At 25.4% G+C, this 15,187-nt stretch overlaps 2 protein-coding genes and 1 non-coding gene across 3 annotated transcripts; 2 read left to right on the top strand and 1 right to left on the bottom strand.

Moving 5' to 3' along the window:
- The first annotated feature begins 4,042 nt into the window (after window positions 1-4,042).
- On the top strand, window positions 4,043-4,236 carry LOC113559498. The gene has a single exon (XR_003405998.1). It is a non-coding gene; the product is annotated as a U2 spliceosomal RNA (small nuclear RNA).
- Window positions 4,237-5,243: 1,007 nt separating this feature from the next.
- Window positions 5,244-8,493, top strand: LOC113559254. Its single transcript, XM_026964908.1, has 4 exons — window positions 5,244-5,542; window positions 6,136-6,312; window positions 6,385-6,421; window positions 8,221-8,493. The coding sequence occupies exons 1-4, from the start codon at window positions 5,244-5,246 to the stop codon at window positions 8,491-8,493; spliced, it is 786 nt and encodes a 261-aa protein (XP_026820709.1).
- A 2,939-nt stretch (window positions 8,494-11,432) lies between these two features.
- On the bottom strand, window positions 11,433-14,694 carry LOC113556949 (tetratricopeptide repeat protein 19 homolog, mitochondrial). The gene is made up of 3 exons (XM_026962196.1): window positions 14,371-14,694; window positions 12,917-13,179; window positions 11,433-12,259 (listed from the first exon to the last, which is right to left on the bottom strand). Exons 1-3 carry the CDS (start codon window positions 14,650-14,652, stop codon window positions 11,755-11,757), a joined length of 1,050 nt encoding a protein of 349 aa, XP_026817997.1. The 5' UTR covers window positions 14,653-14,694; the 3' UTR covers window positions 11,433-11,754.
- Window positions 14,695-15,187: the final 493 nt, after the last annotated feature.

Raw genomic sequence — 15,187 nt, 5'->3', positions numbered from 1 at the left:
AATAAAAATTCACTAAACATATTTTACGACAACTTACTTATTGATTTGACAAAATTAAAATTAGTTAACATTGTCTGATCTTAATTCTGAAAAAAATATTTAAATTCAGCAGAAAAATGTCTGTAGATCGTACGAAACTTTCCGGTTTTAATTTTAATTTTAAATTTAATGTTATAATTTGAAAAATTCATATTTTCAAGTTTTTATTACCACTTTATTAGAATATTGGAAGTATATCGTATATTGTTAATTAGTATTAGTACCATTAATGTGTACCATAATACGTATTAAAGCTGTCTTATATTTTACGTTTTCTTGAGTATTTCATACTATATATTTATTTATTTTTAACTCTGAAAATTGAAGATTTTATGGAAGAATGACCTAATAGTTTGTCATCTACTCTTTTATAGCAGACCAGCGAGAAGTTATATTATATTTGTACTTATTATTACTATTATTAGTTATTACTTAAATATGAAATCTAATCTGAAAAAAAAATTGTGTTACTGTAAATAGTGAATAACTTACTCAATTCTAAATGCAAAACAGAGAATTTGTTTTATTTTTACTTATATGTATTATAATGATGTACATTTTAATTATTCTTGTTCCTATTATTAGAACTAGATTTCTCTTACATATTTTTCGACTTTTCTCTATAAAAAGTAAATACATTGTTTTTGTTGAAATTACAGACCACAGTAAATAATAATAATATTAAAAAGAACATTATTCTACAAGAATGTAAATTCATGAATTAAATAAAATACATATGATAATAAACAATAAAATACAATATAACACTGATGGAAAAATGTATTCTAAATCAATCATCTTCAACCACTTTTAATAATATGTATATTAGTAATTACAAATAGTTCATGCACAATCTAATGAAAATAATACTTTGGACATGAATAATGTTCTACAAATTCCATAAATACTTCTTAGTTCTTCACACATAGAAATAACTATTATTGAAACATACAAAAGTATTATGATAAAGTTTAACATAAAGCTTACAATTATATTAAATATAAGTTTACTTAACATGTTAGTAACTACAAACACTGTTCAACACAGTAGCATAATAGAAGACCTAGGAGCAACTATAAGACATATCCATACTTTGGTAAAGATTAGTTTTTGATTGTAAATTAAGAAAAAAAAATCTGTGTAGTTTGGTGCATTTACCAGACAAATCCGATTGTTAAATAGTTACAAATATATCATATAAATGGAGGTATCTGGTATTTTTTTAATACAACAAGACATCTGCAAATTTGATTTTAAAAATTTTCACTGACCACTACTTATCTAGAGTATTAGTTTGGAGGAAACAGAAAATAATAATACGACCATAAATCATAATTAAAAAACATTTATGATCAGAGAATAGCATACTTGGTTTTATATTTATTTAATATTTTTGACATCGAGCCACATTATCATCGGTATTTTAACTTTTCAGTACTATCAAACGATCAAACAGGACCGAATTTTTTTTAATGAAAAATTGGACAGACTGAAACTGAAAATATGTCAATTGAATTTTTTTTAACAATTGTTTTTCTTACACTCATAAGAAATTGTTTATACATAATATATTTATATCTTTGTGTTTTTGGCATTTTTTAAATTTCAGACAAAAAAAATTGTTAGATTCGGTACTTGGGTAATTTTTGTTGATCAAATCTGTGTTTTTAATACTTAGAATATCCGAATCTCATTAAAACACCCATATTTATGTTCATATTCTAAAAATATGTACAAATTGGACATGAATGGTGTGAAGTTCCGCCTCAAGAGCGGGCCACCGATACACGATCACAGCGTCGTGTCTCGATTTTCGTAATTTTTTTTTTTATTAATTTTTTGATAGGCAGAAAAAATAACTACGGAAATACAATTCTATGTAAATGACATATAATTGTTTTATTTAATAATTTGTTGTTGTTATTGAAGTACTCATAAGGTTAATCGAGTTGAATCCGTGTATTAAATGAAATAGCCTCTAAGAAATTTGAAATTGTGCTTTTTCATTTATTGTAGTCTATGCATAACCGTATTAACGTAGTTTGATTTTTACTGTTAATTTCCTTTTTTTTTATTGGTTGTATGGTTCCTAAATTATAATACCTTGTTTTTATATCATGTACAGCAACTAATCTAGTCTCATTTCAAGAAACAAATTAGAATACAAATAAAATGTGAAGCTCATATGATTAAAAAAACAATTTTGATGGATTTTTTTCAGTGATTTTTTCCCTTGGATATTTTTTCCGGGGTTATACTTCACGTATTGTATTTTGTATCACATAAATATGCACACAAAAATGTAAAAAAAAATGTATGAAAGTATTATAAGTCACGATGCGACGCTGAGGTCATGTATCAGTAGCGCACTCTTGAGAGCAGAATATCATCCATGTAATTCGTACACAAAATGTACATTTTTTGAAACATCGATATTTATAATTTATATTGTAGCACAGATTTTGTTACTTAGAAGTACTCAAAGCACGGATTTAATAAAAAAAAAAAATCAAATCACTTATTTACTCAAAGACTAAACATAATAACTTTTTCTTACTGAAATTGAAAAAGATCCTAAATACAGAGTTTTTACTTAATTGATAATTTTCTATTTCTATACATAATCAAAATAATATATTCGAAATATTTAGATAATTTAAGTCATTTATTAGTGATGAAAATGAACTTTAACGTGAATATTTGTAATTTGACAAATTAATTGTTTGAGTTATAATTTATGTTTTATTCGGAATTAAGAATTTATAGGTTTAAGATATCACATTATATCTATATCATATTTTTAAATTTTATCCAAGAAATTAAATGGTGTGGTGGACAGATTTATTTTGTATTTTTATCAATTTTTTGTAATAGTATGAATAAATTGAAATATAAGATAAGATTATGGCAGTTGAACTTGGTAAACTATAAGTTGAATTAGCAAACAAATATATAAGCAAACAATTTCAAGGTAATAAAAAACAAAATTATGTAATTAAAATAAATAAAATGTATTTAAGTAGGTACATATTTTAATTACAATATTTTTATAATTTATTAATTATTTATTATTTTTTTAGATTATTATTATGTACTTACATTCTAATTTTTTACGTGTGTTACTCGTGCATGTGATAATCGTAATACGCAATGAAATTTTTGACATTGACAAATCATATGAAATTTATATGGTTATTTGAATTTTTAAAACCATACGATAGATATTCGAATTAAAACTCCCGTCATATATTCCAAAAAATTGTACAAACGTGAGAAAATCGTTTGCCTTCGAGAATGCGCTATAGGTATATATCGGTGTCGTCCGCGAAAACGCGGTATTCCCGTCATACTCTGCCGTACATAGTCACTAAATGCAGGAAAATGAAATTTTGTTTTTTAAGATTACGAGTGAATGAACATGACGTTTTTAGTATTCAAATAGTTGTATCGTTGTGTATATTGTGACAGTCAAATGAGCGTTGACACATTTGTCAAAAACAAACCGACAGCTGCCGCGAATTTCGGTCTGTGCAATAGCAGTAACGTAATTTGTTGTAATTCGTACCAAAACTGATCATAATACATAGATTTCAAACAATTATTTGCAAATTCTCATATTATGTACTATACTGTCTGTCATTATAACAATATTAAGTGAAAATAAAGACAATATTGTGGCGTCATAGACGGCGGAAACATGTTATTAAGGAAAACAATTTCGTGTATGCGTTCGTTTTTTATTAGCGATAGATAGCGCTTTTGAGCTATATCTTTATTTTAGTCAGATTTTGAACGAATTATCGATGCAATTATATAATTAAATGCAATTATCGTGAACCGATGATGTATAATTCATCAAATTATTATTGTATTCAGCTGTTTTTTAAAATCCGATTTTTTCGAAAAACGTTATTTTCGCTTTATTGAAATCGCTCAAATTTGAAACTGCAATCGTCTTATAATCGTGTTAATCTTTAAAACACCTCAGTGTTATTGAAAATTTATCGCTTCTCGGCCTATCGGCTAAGATCAAAGTGTAGTATCTGTTCTTATCAGCTTAACATCTGATACACCACTCATCGAGTGGTTCAAATGTTAAACTAATTTTTGATAAATTGGTGGAGATTCTGGGGCTTGCTCCTGCTCCACCGCGGGTTGACCCGGTATTGCAGTACCTCCGGGAACGGCCCACACGATAAACTGATCTATAATTTAAAGTATCTCAATTGATTCAAAATCCAATACTCAAAAACTCTTTGTCATAAACCAAAATCCAAAATTTTGATCTCGAAAAATGAATATACATAATGACTTTCAATACATATATTTATTGGTTAATAAAATTTGTGTATCTACCTCAAGTTTTTGTCCTTTAGTTATTAGTTATTATATATTCTCTTACACTATAAAAGTTACAATTATTACGTATATAGTATTATGTCAAAAATACATTGGTTTAAAATTTGTTCTTTAATATATTATATTATTTATTGATTTAGGTCTTTCGTGTAAACCGTGAACAAATATTTAAAAATTGAATTCAATATTGACTATTTTCATAACGAGTGATTGAATTTTATAGTATAAGGATGACAAATATTGCGAAATATTCAAGAAATTAATTATGCTCGTAGTAGTTTACACTAGTTGATTTATTCCGTATAGTACAATTTGGCGTGTTTCCCGCCTGCCGTGTACACACACACACACATGATAATGATCCCACTACCAGACTATACGTATACTGCTGCGTTGTCGTGGATACGGTGTTTATCATAATGGTAAATAAACAGCGGTGGCAGCGCGGCAACATAATAGGCGGTTATGGATATGAGTATGTACAAAAAAACGTTGATAGCTATGTGCTTAATGTTTATAATAAAATTGTATAAAATATTATTAAATAAATGGTATATTTAACAGCTTGGTTTAACAACCAAGTCTATTTTAAATTAAACATAATACAAGTATTTAGTTACCATAGTTACGATGTATATATTCAATGTATTGAAAATATACGAATTATGTCAAAAGCTATAGAAATAAAATAAATAAAACATAGTTTTAAAATATTGGATCTTCGGTATTCTGCAATTGATTACCAATAAGGTTTTCCTATACCGTAGCCGCACTAATCACATATGTATTCACACTAACCCTGTGCCTACGATATTTGACTAGCGAACAAGAACGAGATTGAAAAAATGAACACAGTCCGACTTACGGACACACACTTGTTGCCGACCAGGACTCAAAGGATTCGGATGGCTGGGTACGCCATGGCGATTGCCGTGAGCTTGGCCTGCGGTGGCATGATTATGCAGGCCCAGTCTCGTTATCGCGCTTTCCTGTACAACGCAAAACTGACCATACACGGTTGGTCGGGTAAAGATAACCGGACGCGCCTGCTGAACGAGATTTTCGAGTACCAGACCGAGAATTGTGTCAACACATTCATGAATAACCCATTATTGCTGATCGGTTTGGCAATGTGTATTAGAGCGTAGGTATTATAGTGTATTGATCAATCAAATTAATTTTAAAAGTTATATACTTTTAGAAAATTAAGAAAAGTAATTAAAAAAAGTATCAAATAATATTTGTATATTTTTTTTTTTGTAAAAGTCAGCTATATTATGATTATAAATAAATGTATATAAGTATACTTAAACTCTAACAATTGAAATTAAAAGTGTGGCGCAGATTACATATTCCATTTCGTTTTCTGTGGTGGCGCAAATTACCAAAATTAATTTTTAGATATGACGCAAAATACATGTTATGTTTTTATATTTTGGCGCAAATTACAGGTTATAAAATTGACACAAAATACTATCTCCCTGCACGGCAGCATCTTAGTCTAGGTATAATCGTTTTTAATTTTTATAAGAAAACATGCATTGGCGCGTGCATGTAGAGTATAGGTATATATTAGAGAAAGAGTAGGGTATATGAATAAATTACAAATTCCAAAAAAAATAAATTAAATATCTGTAAAATAGTTTACAGATATTCGTGATTGACGAGTTTTGTAACAATCTGAACTATTATAGTTTAAAATAGTTGTTAATATTATTATTATTATTTTTTAAATAGTGCCGTGTTTGGAATGCAGTCGCAGCGTTTAGTGGACATCCGTATATTTTTGATTTGGTACGATGTTTGGTGTTTGGTACGATCGATGATTACCAGTTTACAGTTTACCAACTGCTATTTAAATGTATACTATAACATATCAAAACTATCAATGGACGATTATTTTCGCAATAGTTTGTGAGTATAGTTGAACTAACTACCACATCTGTTTCAATCTCAAAAAAATCAATGATTTAATAATATGTTTAGCCAACAATCTGTACAACCGTATTACGAAGTATCTATAGTAAGTGAAGAGTATTAATATTATTTGAATCAGTTTAGTGTACCTACGTAGGGCCGGTTTGAAGCCACCACAAGATGCGTGCTCACCACGTATATTGCAAATTTGCACTATACACGACATATCATATTTAATTTAATATTTATAAAAAAAAAAATGTATTCGTCAGTATATAAAATATCTAATATATATAAATCATAATATTATATTTAATTTCATATTTTTCGATCTAATAATATATTATGCTAATATGTACCTATACGAAATGCGTCTCATTTGGTTAAAAAATATAGGTGATTTACATCACAGTTGTATTTTACTATACCAGATTAATTGCTTCCCTATATATTGCTGATTTAGTCTAATAGCGATACCCAGAAGACACCACGAGGAGGTTAGTCATATAGTCTTTCAAAAATTAAGTTTCGAGCTAGATATATTTATTATTACAGTATTTGTATTTATTAATAATTTATATTGTTTTATGTGTTTGAAATATTTTGGTTAATTGTATAATAAAAATGTGTATGTGTTATATAATTTATGAACATATATTTCTGATCTACATTAGTAAAAATTTAAATAAAACGGTTTTGGTCAAAATAAATATTTTGTACATTGCATATACCTTTTAAGTTCGATATCGTTGAAAATCTAACTATGCCATTCATAGATCATAATAATAGATCCTCTTGCTTATTAGTTTTTATTTTATATACACATAAAAAATCACGTAGTTCATAGATTATATTATTATGGGTGAATAGATGTACGTACATAATGAATATTTCTTTTAATTAATGCTACATGCCTACATCATTAGTTGTTATTGTTTCTACATCATTATTTTTTCATTGTGCGTGTAAACGTTTTTATGGTTTTGACAAAATAATATCTTACGCAGCTTTCCTCTTAAAGGTATTGCTAATTTTTTGTCGATTTATAAGTTTATCGTCTGGTTTTGAATGGTTATGTACTTATGCCCTTTAGATTGATCTGTGTTAAAGTTATTTTTGCATTTAAATTAAGATTTATATGATTTCAAACAAACAGCTACAACCTTGTACATCATTTTTTAAAGATATATATGGAATCGAAACTTAAAACCATCAAATATTATATTATTTTTTTATTTTTCTCACTTACTGAAAATGCTGTATACATAATATACAATATACTGATAATTGATAGTTGATTTTGTTTCGTGCTTAACATTTTAATAGCTTTCCTTTAATTATTATAATCGATAGGTAGATAAAAATGTTAAGATTGCAGTATTCCAACATACAATCTTAAATGATCTGTTGGACATATCTATGTTTTTAACAGTGTGCAGTTTAACTGGAGAAATAATTCCATTTGTATCGTCTGGTATTTACTGATGTTAAGTCACTATTATGACTTATACATACGTTTCTTTGAATTAGTTGGTATTTTAAAAAAATCATTTTAATTTGATTTAATCATAATTCATAATATTTCATTTAATTTAAAAAGTGTACCTATGTGTTAAATGGCGTTTTTAATAATGATAATATGATAAGTCTTCAATCCTGTCGGGTTACACAATTGTTGTATCGTTATGAGTGACCATAATTTTAATTTGCATAAAGTATATAATAGTATAACTAAGTATAATGTAAAAGTAAAACGTCATTCTATTGACGTCTATGTTATGAACACGTATTTACAATGGAATATTTCATAAAATATATAGGTATAAAAAATATGTCGTTATAATTTATTTTTCCCATACAAATACATTTATTACTGTAAAAATGTCTAATATAAACACCCGACAGCTATTATTTTGGGCTCTAAGCTGGTTGTGCACGATGAATTTTATCCTGAGTTTTTGCCGCTCCACCAGAGACAATGACGAAAACTGGGTAGACTGTAAAGAAAAATGGGTAGACATTCCAGTGATCTGGTTCTATGACTACGTGAAGATAAAAATAAAAAGAAGGCGGCCGGCGGTCCTGCGTTCCTTGATATCACGACGTCGGCGCACAGCCACTACGAGACGTTTGAGAACAAAGTACCTATTATCGGAATGGATAAAAAAAATATTTTAATCTGTACCAAAAAAATGAATCGAGTATAATTCAAATATGTATATAAATATTTAATGGCTTGTTAGATTTTTTAAAATAAATAAACCAGATTGAGTTTATTGAGTTTTAATAATTTTATTAATTTATAACTCTACTTTAGAAACTTATTAATTACATTATAAGCAGAGTTTTACCTATAAACAAAGAAATGAAATTTAAAGTTTATTATTTGTTCTTCTTGCAATTCCTTTTTTACAACTTAATTAATGTTTAAATTTTTTAATTTCATGCATACAAATACAAAATGTATGATTTAAACTTTAAATTTTAAAATTACCACTGACCAGTATAATTTTGTTATAATATTATGTATTTATGTACCTATATTGAGCTTTTTTCAAAATTGTACATGGTCCTATTCATCCATTTTTTCTGGTTAGCCGATTTCTACCTATATTGAATTCATATTTTGACTTCAGATCGTTATTCTTTATAAATATGTGATTTTATATTATTTTTTATCACTTGGAATTTGTTTTTTGATATTTTGACATTTTCTGTGTAATTTCTAGTTCTTTATTTTATTTTAATTTAAAATTTTTATATAGTATAATCCAATAAAAAAAAATCTTAATTAAAGTGGTTCTAGTCGGTATAAAAAAGAGAAATGTTAGAGCACTTTTTAGAAGTTTAAGCTTTTAACAAAATTAATTTAGAAAACGATTATGGCGTTGAGATACGTTACTGTATGTAGCACATACACTAATGTCTATTTATACTCGCACCCATAAGTACATGACCCGAATGCATCTGCCACATAATTTGCCTAATTCCTACTCCTTATATAATGACCGTCCGGAACCCTCTTAAATTCTTTATTATTCACTAAAAAAACATTATTAATGTTTTAGCAACAATTTTATGTTTATAGTTATCATTTCTTCATTTAAACTAACTTAGTTACATTAATTAATCGTCTCCAAATATGTATTATGTGCATCATTATTTTTTTTTGTTACTAAATTTAATAAAAAAAAAATTGAATTAATCTTTTTAGTCGTGAATCAGTTAAAAAGAAATTTTTTGAATCATATAGTAATTAATTTCAAATACTTTTAATGTTTCGTTTAATAGCAATTCTATATTGATTTATAGTGACGCTATATTAGTTACTTTGATTATTATTGTTAATTAATTCAACTTCTAACTTTTTTATATTTTTAGTTTTAATTCCTAAGGTTAGTTAAGATATTTTCTTTTGTTTAAAACCAGCATAGAGATTAAAGCTATGTGATAATTCATTTATACATACCATTATTAATTTTTCATAAATTCTGCATTTTCTTGCTCTTCGGTGTTTTTCTTTTGTCTATACTTTGCAGTATTATTTTTTTCAAAAATGTTCTTATTACTTTACCAATTTAATTTTAATGATACTATTTTAGATATTTTATTCAATCAATTTAATAGCAAAAGAATACTCAAGCAAAATTATAATCATAGAGCTTTTCATTTTTATGTTATTATGTTTTATATTATTATAAAACATTAAATGTACACAATAAATGCTTATAATAAATACATTAGAATAAGATAATTTTCTTTATTGTTTATACATTTTTACTGAGTATTTACTTATATAGTTATAAAAAATAATTATAATTTGTACTGAAATAAAATTTAGTTTTTAAAAATTTACTTTTACACTTTAATAAAAAACTAAACAAGAATATAATATATTCATAAAAGTTTGTCTACTATTAAAAGTAAAATACTCTCAAAATATATCTTTGCGATAAATCCTTAATATAAGCCTATTTGTATGGATTATTTTCAAATATTATAAATATGTACTATGTATTGTTTATCATAATATGTATGTAAGCATTGTGAACACATGTCAGATGTTAACATTAATTTATTTCAATAAAATAAACAAATCCCCATTTGGTGATTTAAAATTGAATTTTTTTTTCAATAAATTAATAATAGATCTCAGATATTTATGCAACTAAAATCACTTGAATATGTATAACTAAACATTTCATTCACACAAAAAAATTATTTAAAAATATATTTTTCACAGCAATAACTAAAACTATTTAATTATTTATCAAACTAAATTCATTTTTATAAACTGTTATTTAAGAAATATTAATAATAAAGGAACATAGGTATTGAATATTAAATTCTTAATTGGAATTGTCTATCGTCCATAGAGCATTAAAAAAATAAGATTTTTATCAAGGTTACCAATAAAATGAATCATTAAAAAAGAAAACATAATTTCATGAACATCCAAATTGTTATTATTAACATTAAGAAAAACTTCAATCAACAACTTGGTATGTCACTAAAAATCACAAAAAAATATTTAAATTAGTTGTAATTTAACTAATATACTTAACCTAAAATAGTTTAGCTTTAAATAATGAGAAATATTTGAATAGTATGTATAACATAATAAATTAAAAACCATTTATGTATATAATAATATTAAAACAAAATGTATAACTTTGTATCATTTTGCACACTGTTATCATAATACTAATATACAAATACTTAGTAAAACAAATCAAAAATAATGGTAGAGTAATGATAATTAATGAATAAAAACAGTTATATAATTATTAGGTAATATTATTGGAAATTAAAATTATAGTAATAAAAGTTTGTATCATATCAATAATAATGAATTAAATTAATTTTTGGTTATAAATATAATAATATAATGTAATTAATATATTTTATTCTATGATAAAACAAACTTTGTCATTACATTTTCTGAAAAAAAAAATGTAATTTATAAATTATTTTGACTAGTAGTGTATAAACTTTAATAAATATTAAATAAAATAAGATAGTATTATAAGCTAAAGATAACTGACAACATATAAACTTTTTATAAGAAAGATATTCGTCCTCAAGTCCTCAATCAGAAAAAATAGTCATTTCCAACCAATAATTTATAAAATTATACAAAACAATCAAACGAGTTAAATTCAAAGTAGTAATCAAATGTAAATATACATTTAAAAGTTCTTGTTATATAATCAAACTATATTTATTTAAATTATGTTTTTTATTTTAAAATATAAATATTTTTTTAAGTTTACTACTAAATGATTAATAATCTAACAATTTTTTTCTTACTACTATAATTTCATACTTAATATCTACAATAGGAAATTATGAAGATTAAAGTAACAAATAATATTTGAAGAAATAAAACAAAAACAAACATTTGGCTAACAAAATAAAAATAACTTAAACTAATACATATTACTTCATGGCACTTTTTATTTCAGCTAAACAAATAGCTGCTTCTTTTTTGCCTTCTTCGTAATGATGTCTTTTAGCATTTTTCATTCCTTCTTCACAATGTTTTTCTGCTTCTTTTAACAACCCTTGTTTTAAGAAAATATTACCCAGATTTATATATACTGTTGAAAAATTTTCCATGTCAGGAAGATGTTTCCCAATTTTTTCCGCCTTTTTGAAGAAGTGTAATGCTTCTTCTAACTTTCCGCCAAGATAATACAGAGTTCCTAGATCATTCAGCAAAATAACATTCATCTCATATACTTCACCATTTAATTTAACACTAATTTCGTATGCCTTTTTAAAATAAGAGCGTGCAAGCTTAGTATATCCTAGGTTCATTAAATAACGAGCATATGCATCTAATGTTAAAGCATATAAACCTAGAACATCTTCATCTTCTGGATTAAACTCATGTTTCTTCTTCAAACGATCTAAACAGAACTCATAACCAATTTTAGAGGATCTGAAACATGTTTAAATTCATAATAATAATTGATCAATTCATTATTTAAGTACTAAAGTTTATGAATAATCTTATAATTTTGTTATAAGTTTTAGAATCATATTTTTTTTTTATAGCTTAGAGAATATTGTATAATGTATAATAATATACTAATATTAACGTTTCAAATCAAAAAAAAACATGTGTGAACTAACATTACTTAATACATATTAAGTACATATTTTATAATAGATTGAAAATTATGATAAAAAAAAGGAAGAATTTTTAGTTACGATTTAAGTATATAGCTTATTGACATATATAAATAAATTAAAAATATTTATATATTTTTGTTTAATTATGTAACATTATTTGATTAAATGATAAAAAAAAAATATTTACATCACAGATAAATATCATTAATAAATAATTAACATTTAGTTGTTCTATATCATTTATTAATATTATTATGATTATACTGGCGGGTTACATAAACAATCATTGGACATGATTGGCCTATTAAATGAATCAATCGTTTAAGCAATTTGGCATTTAAACTTATAATTTAGATAATATTTTAAGTTTTAAATTTGATCAAGCATTTTAGCAATAAAATTAATACTTATAATATTATTTGTAAAATGTAACAACAAAATGAATATATAATATAATAATCACTTGTAATCTTTTTGAGCTTCAAGGATTTTAGAAATCTTAAGATTTATATGCAGAACATTAAGATCATCATCAAAACTTCCTTGATCAAATAACCGATTAATGACTGCGATGAATAATGATTTTGCCTTATCATAATCTTTATTCATAAATGCTCCATTTGCTAAGACATCATATACATATGTAATACCATCAAAATGGTTTAAATCATTAGCTATTTGGAGAGCTTCATGTAATGTTTTTTCAAAAGCATTGTAATCATCATTCTAAAACATATAAAACAATATTAATACATTGTCATTTATTACTTATTAGTTATGAATAAATTAAATTATTTAATTAATTTTTAAAATATGTGTATTAGGTATTTATTATCATAAGCAAGGCTAGAGTAGTACAAAAGTTGTTGTTGAAGCTTGAAATGTACTAAAAAAATTTTCAGAGAAAAATGTTAATATGGAGTACTTATTATATGATATAACATTAATTAAGTATACTTTATACTGTTGATAAAAACATTTTTCAATGGGTTAATATAACCTTTTAGGTTTAAGAGATAATTTTTAGTCTTTTGCCTCAGTCAAAAATAAAATATGAGTGCTGCTATATCATATCCAGAAACACATATATACATGTATATGAATACATGTCTGTTTACAATTATTATTAAACCGATACACAGGAAATTATTAAGTATAAGATATGACTATATGTGTTACCTATATTTAGTGGTGAATTAAAGGACAGGTATGAACTAATGTATGTACATATATAAGTGTATATAATGTGTGGTGGGAGGAGAGTTGTCATATTATAAATATGGGCACTTGCCAAGTTAAATAATAACATCGATGTGGGCCAATCATAAATAAATTTAGTGCTGACAATTTTAGTTAATTTTTAGTATTTACCACTATGTCTATTATATTAAATAAAAAGAAAGTAAATGTAGATAATTTTAAATACCCACACTAAATCATTTAAATTTAATTTAATAAGTATAGAATAAGGTATAATAATCAATCATAGTGTTGTGCTATTCATTTTTTTTAAAGCTCATTTATTATTGTTTATTAGCAATTTATAAATAAGTTCACAAAACTTGTACTATAAATTAGTGATCCAATAAAAAATATTTTGTGCCACAACTATATGAGAGTGTAAATTAACTCAACTATACGTATAATGCGATCTATTTATATATTTGAAAAATAAGCATTTATTTAAATAATATTATTATTTATTTACTTGTGGTGATTAGGTAGGTATTATTATTATAACTATTATCAACTGCAGTAAACATAACCATCAAAGCAAATACTACATACCATAATATATATTAGGTTTATTTCTATGAAAATAAACCTACCATTTGTTACCAGGATCTTCAAGATGAGGTAAACGAAAAAAATATAATGAATAGTGTTTTATTCTAGATTAGTTAAATGTTTACTTACTTGTAAATACAATAGGCCTCTTTTAATGGTATAGATTAGTTTACGCTCCGATTCACTGTTATCGTCAAGTCCAAATAAGCCAAGTAATGAAAATCCATAGATTATCGATTTGGTTGCATTTGGGTTTTTTAACAAAGGTATGTTTCGAATAGAGTTTAGTATACTTTGTTTAGAATTAGAAAATGTTATGGCTCGATTGTTATTGATCGGAATATTATGTTTAACAATGGGCAAAATTCTTTTAATGCATTTAACTAGTCTCGCATTAAATAAAAGAGACATAATGAAAGTAGTGATTTTTATTTTAAAAAAAGTTTTCAAGGCAAAAACTTAATACTCAGTTACCGTTTTGTATTTCGTAAAACTAATTTTTTAATAGTTAATAGCTATTGAATACAAAACTTACTGTTCCGTAAAATATTGCACTATAAATTGCAACGAGCGATGTAATCAGATCACACACAAGTATACAATGAATAGAGATGTGTACTGTGTAGACTGTAGACTTCAAACCAACGACTTATAGTATGAGCTATTAGATGTGCGCAAGCGTTACGCATTCTTATCAATGATCAAGCTGTTTTATCAGCTGGCGGTAAAAGTTATTTTATTATTGCAAAATCTACCTCCAATAATATTATTATATCAGTCGATCCGCGTCCCGCTAGAATTACGATAACTTAAATTACCCAAGTACGAATTATTATAGTATTTTAATAAATTAAAAATGATCAAGGTGGCATGGTTTAAAGGAAGGTTAAACGAGAAAATTATTTCGTTGGTTTGTTTTCTTGATTTTAATTTTTTTTTTTTTAGC

The sequence above is a fragment of the Rhopalosiphum maidis genome, chromosome 3, assembly GCF_003676215.2.
Source record: "Rhopalosiphum maidis isolate BTI-1 chromosome 3, ASM367621v3, whole genome shotgun sequence".
In the NCBI taxonomy this organism is placed as follows: Eukaryota; Metazoa; Arthropoda; class Insecta; order Hemiptera; family Aphididae; genus Rhopalosiphum; species Rhopalosiphum maidis.
Note: the sequence above shows the minus strand (reverse complement) of the source record. Positions and strands in the feature narration are given on the sequence as shown.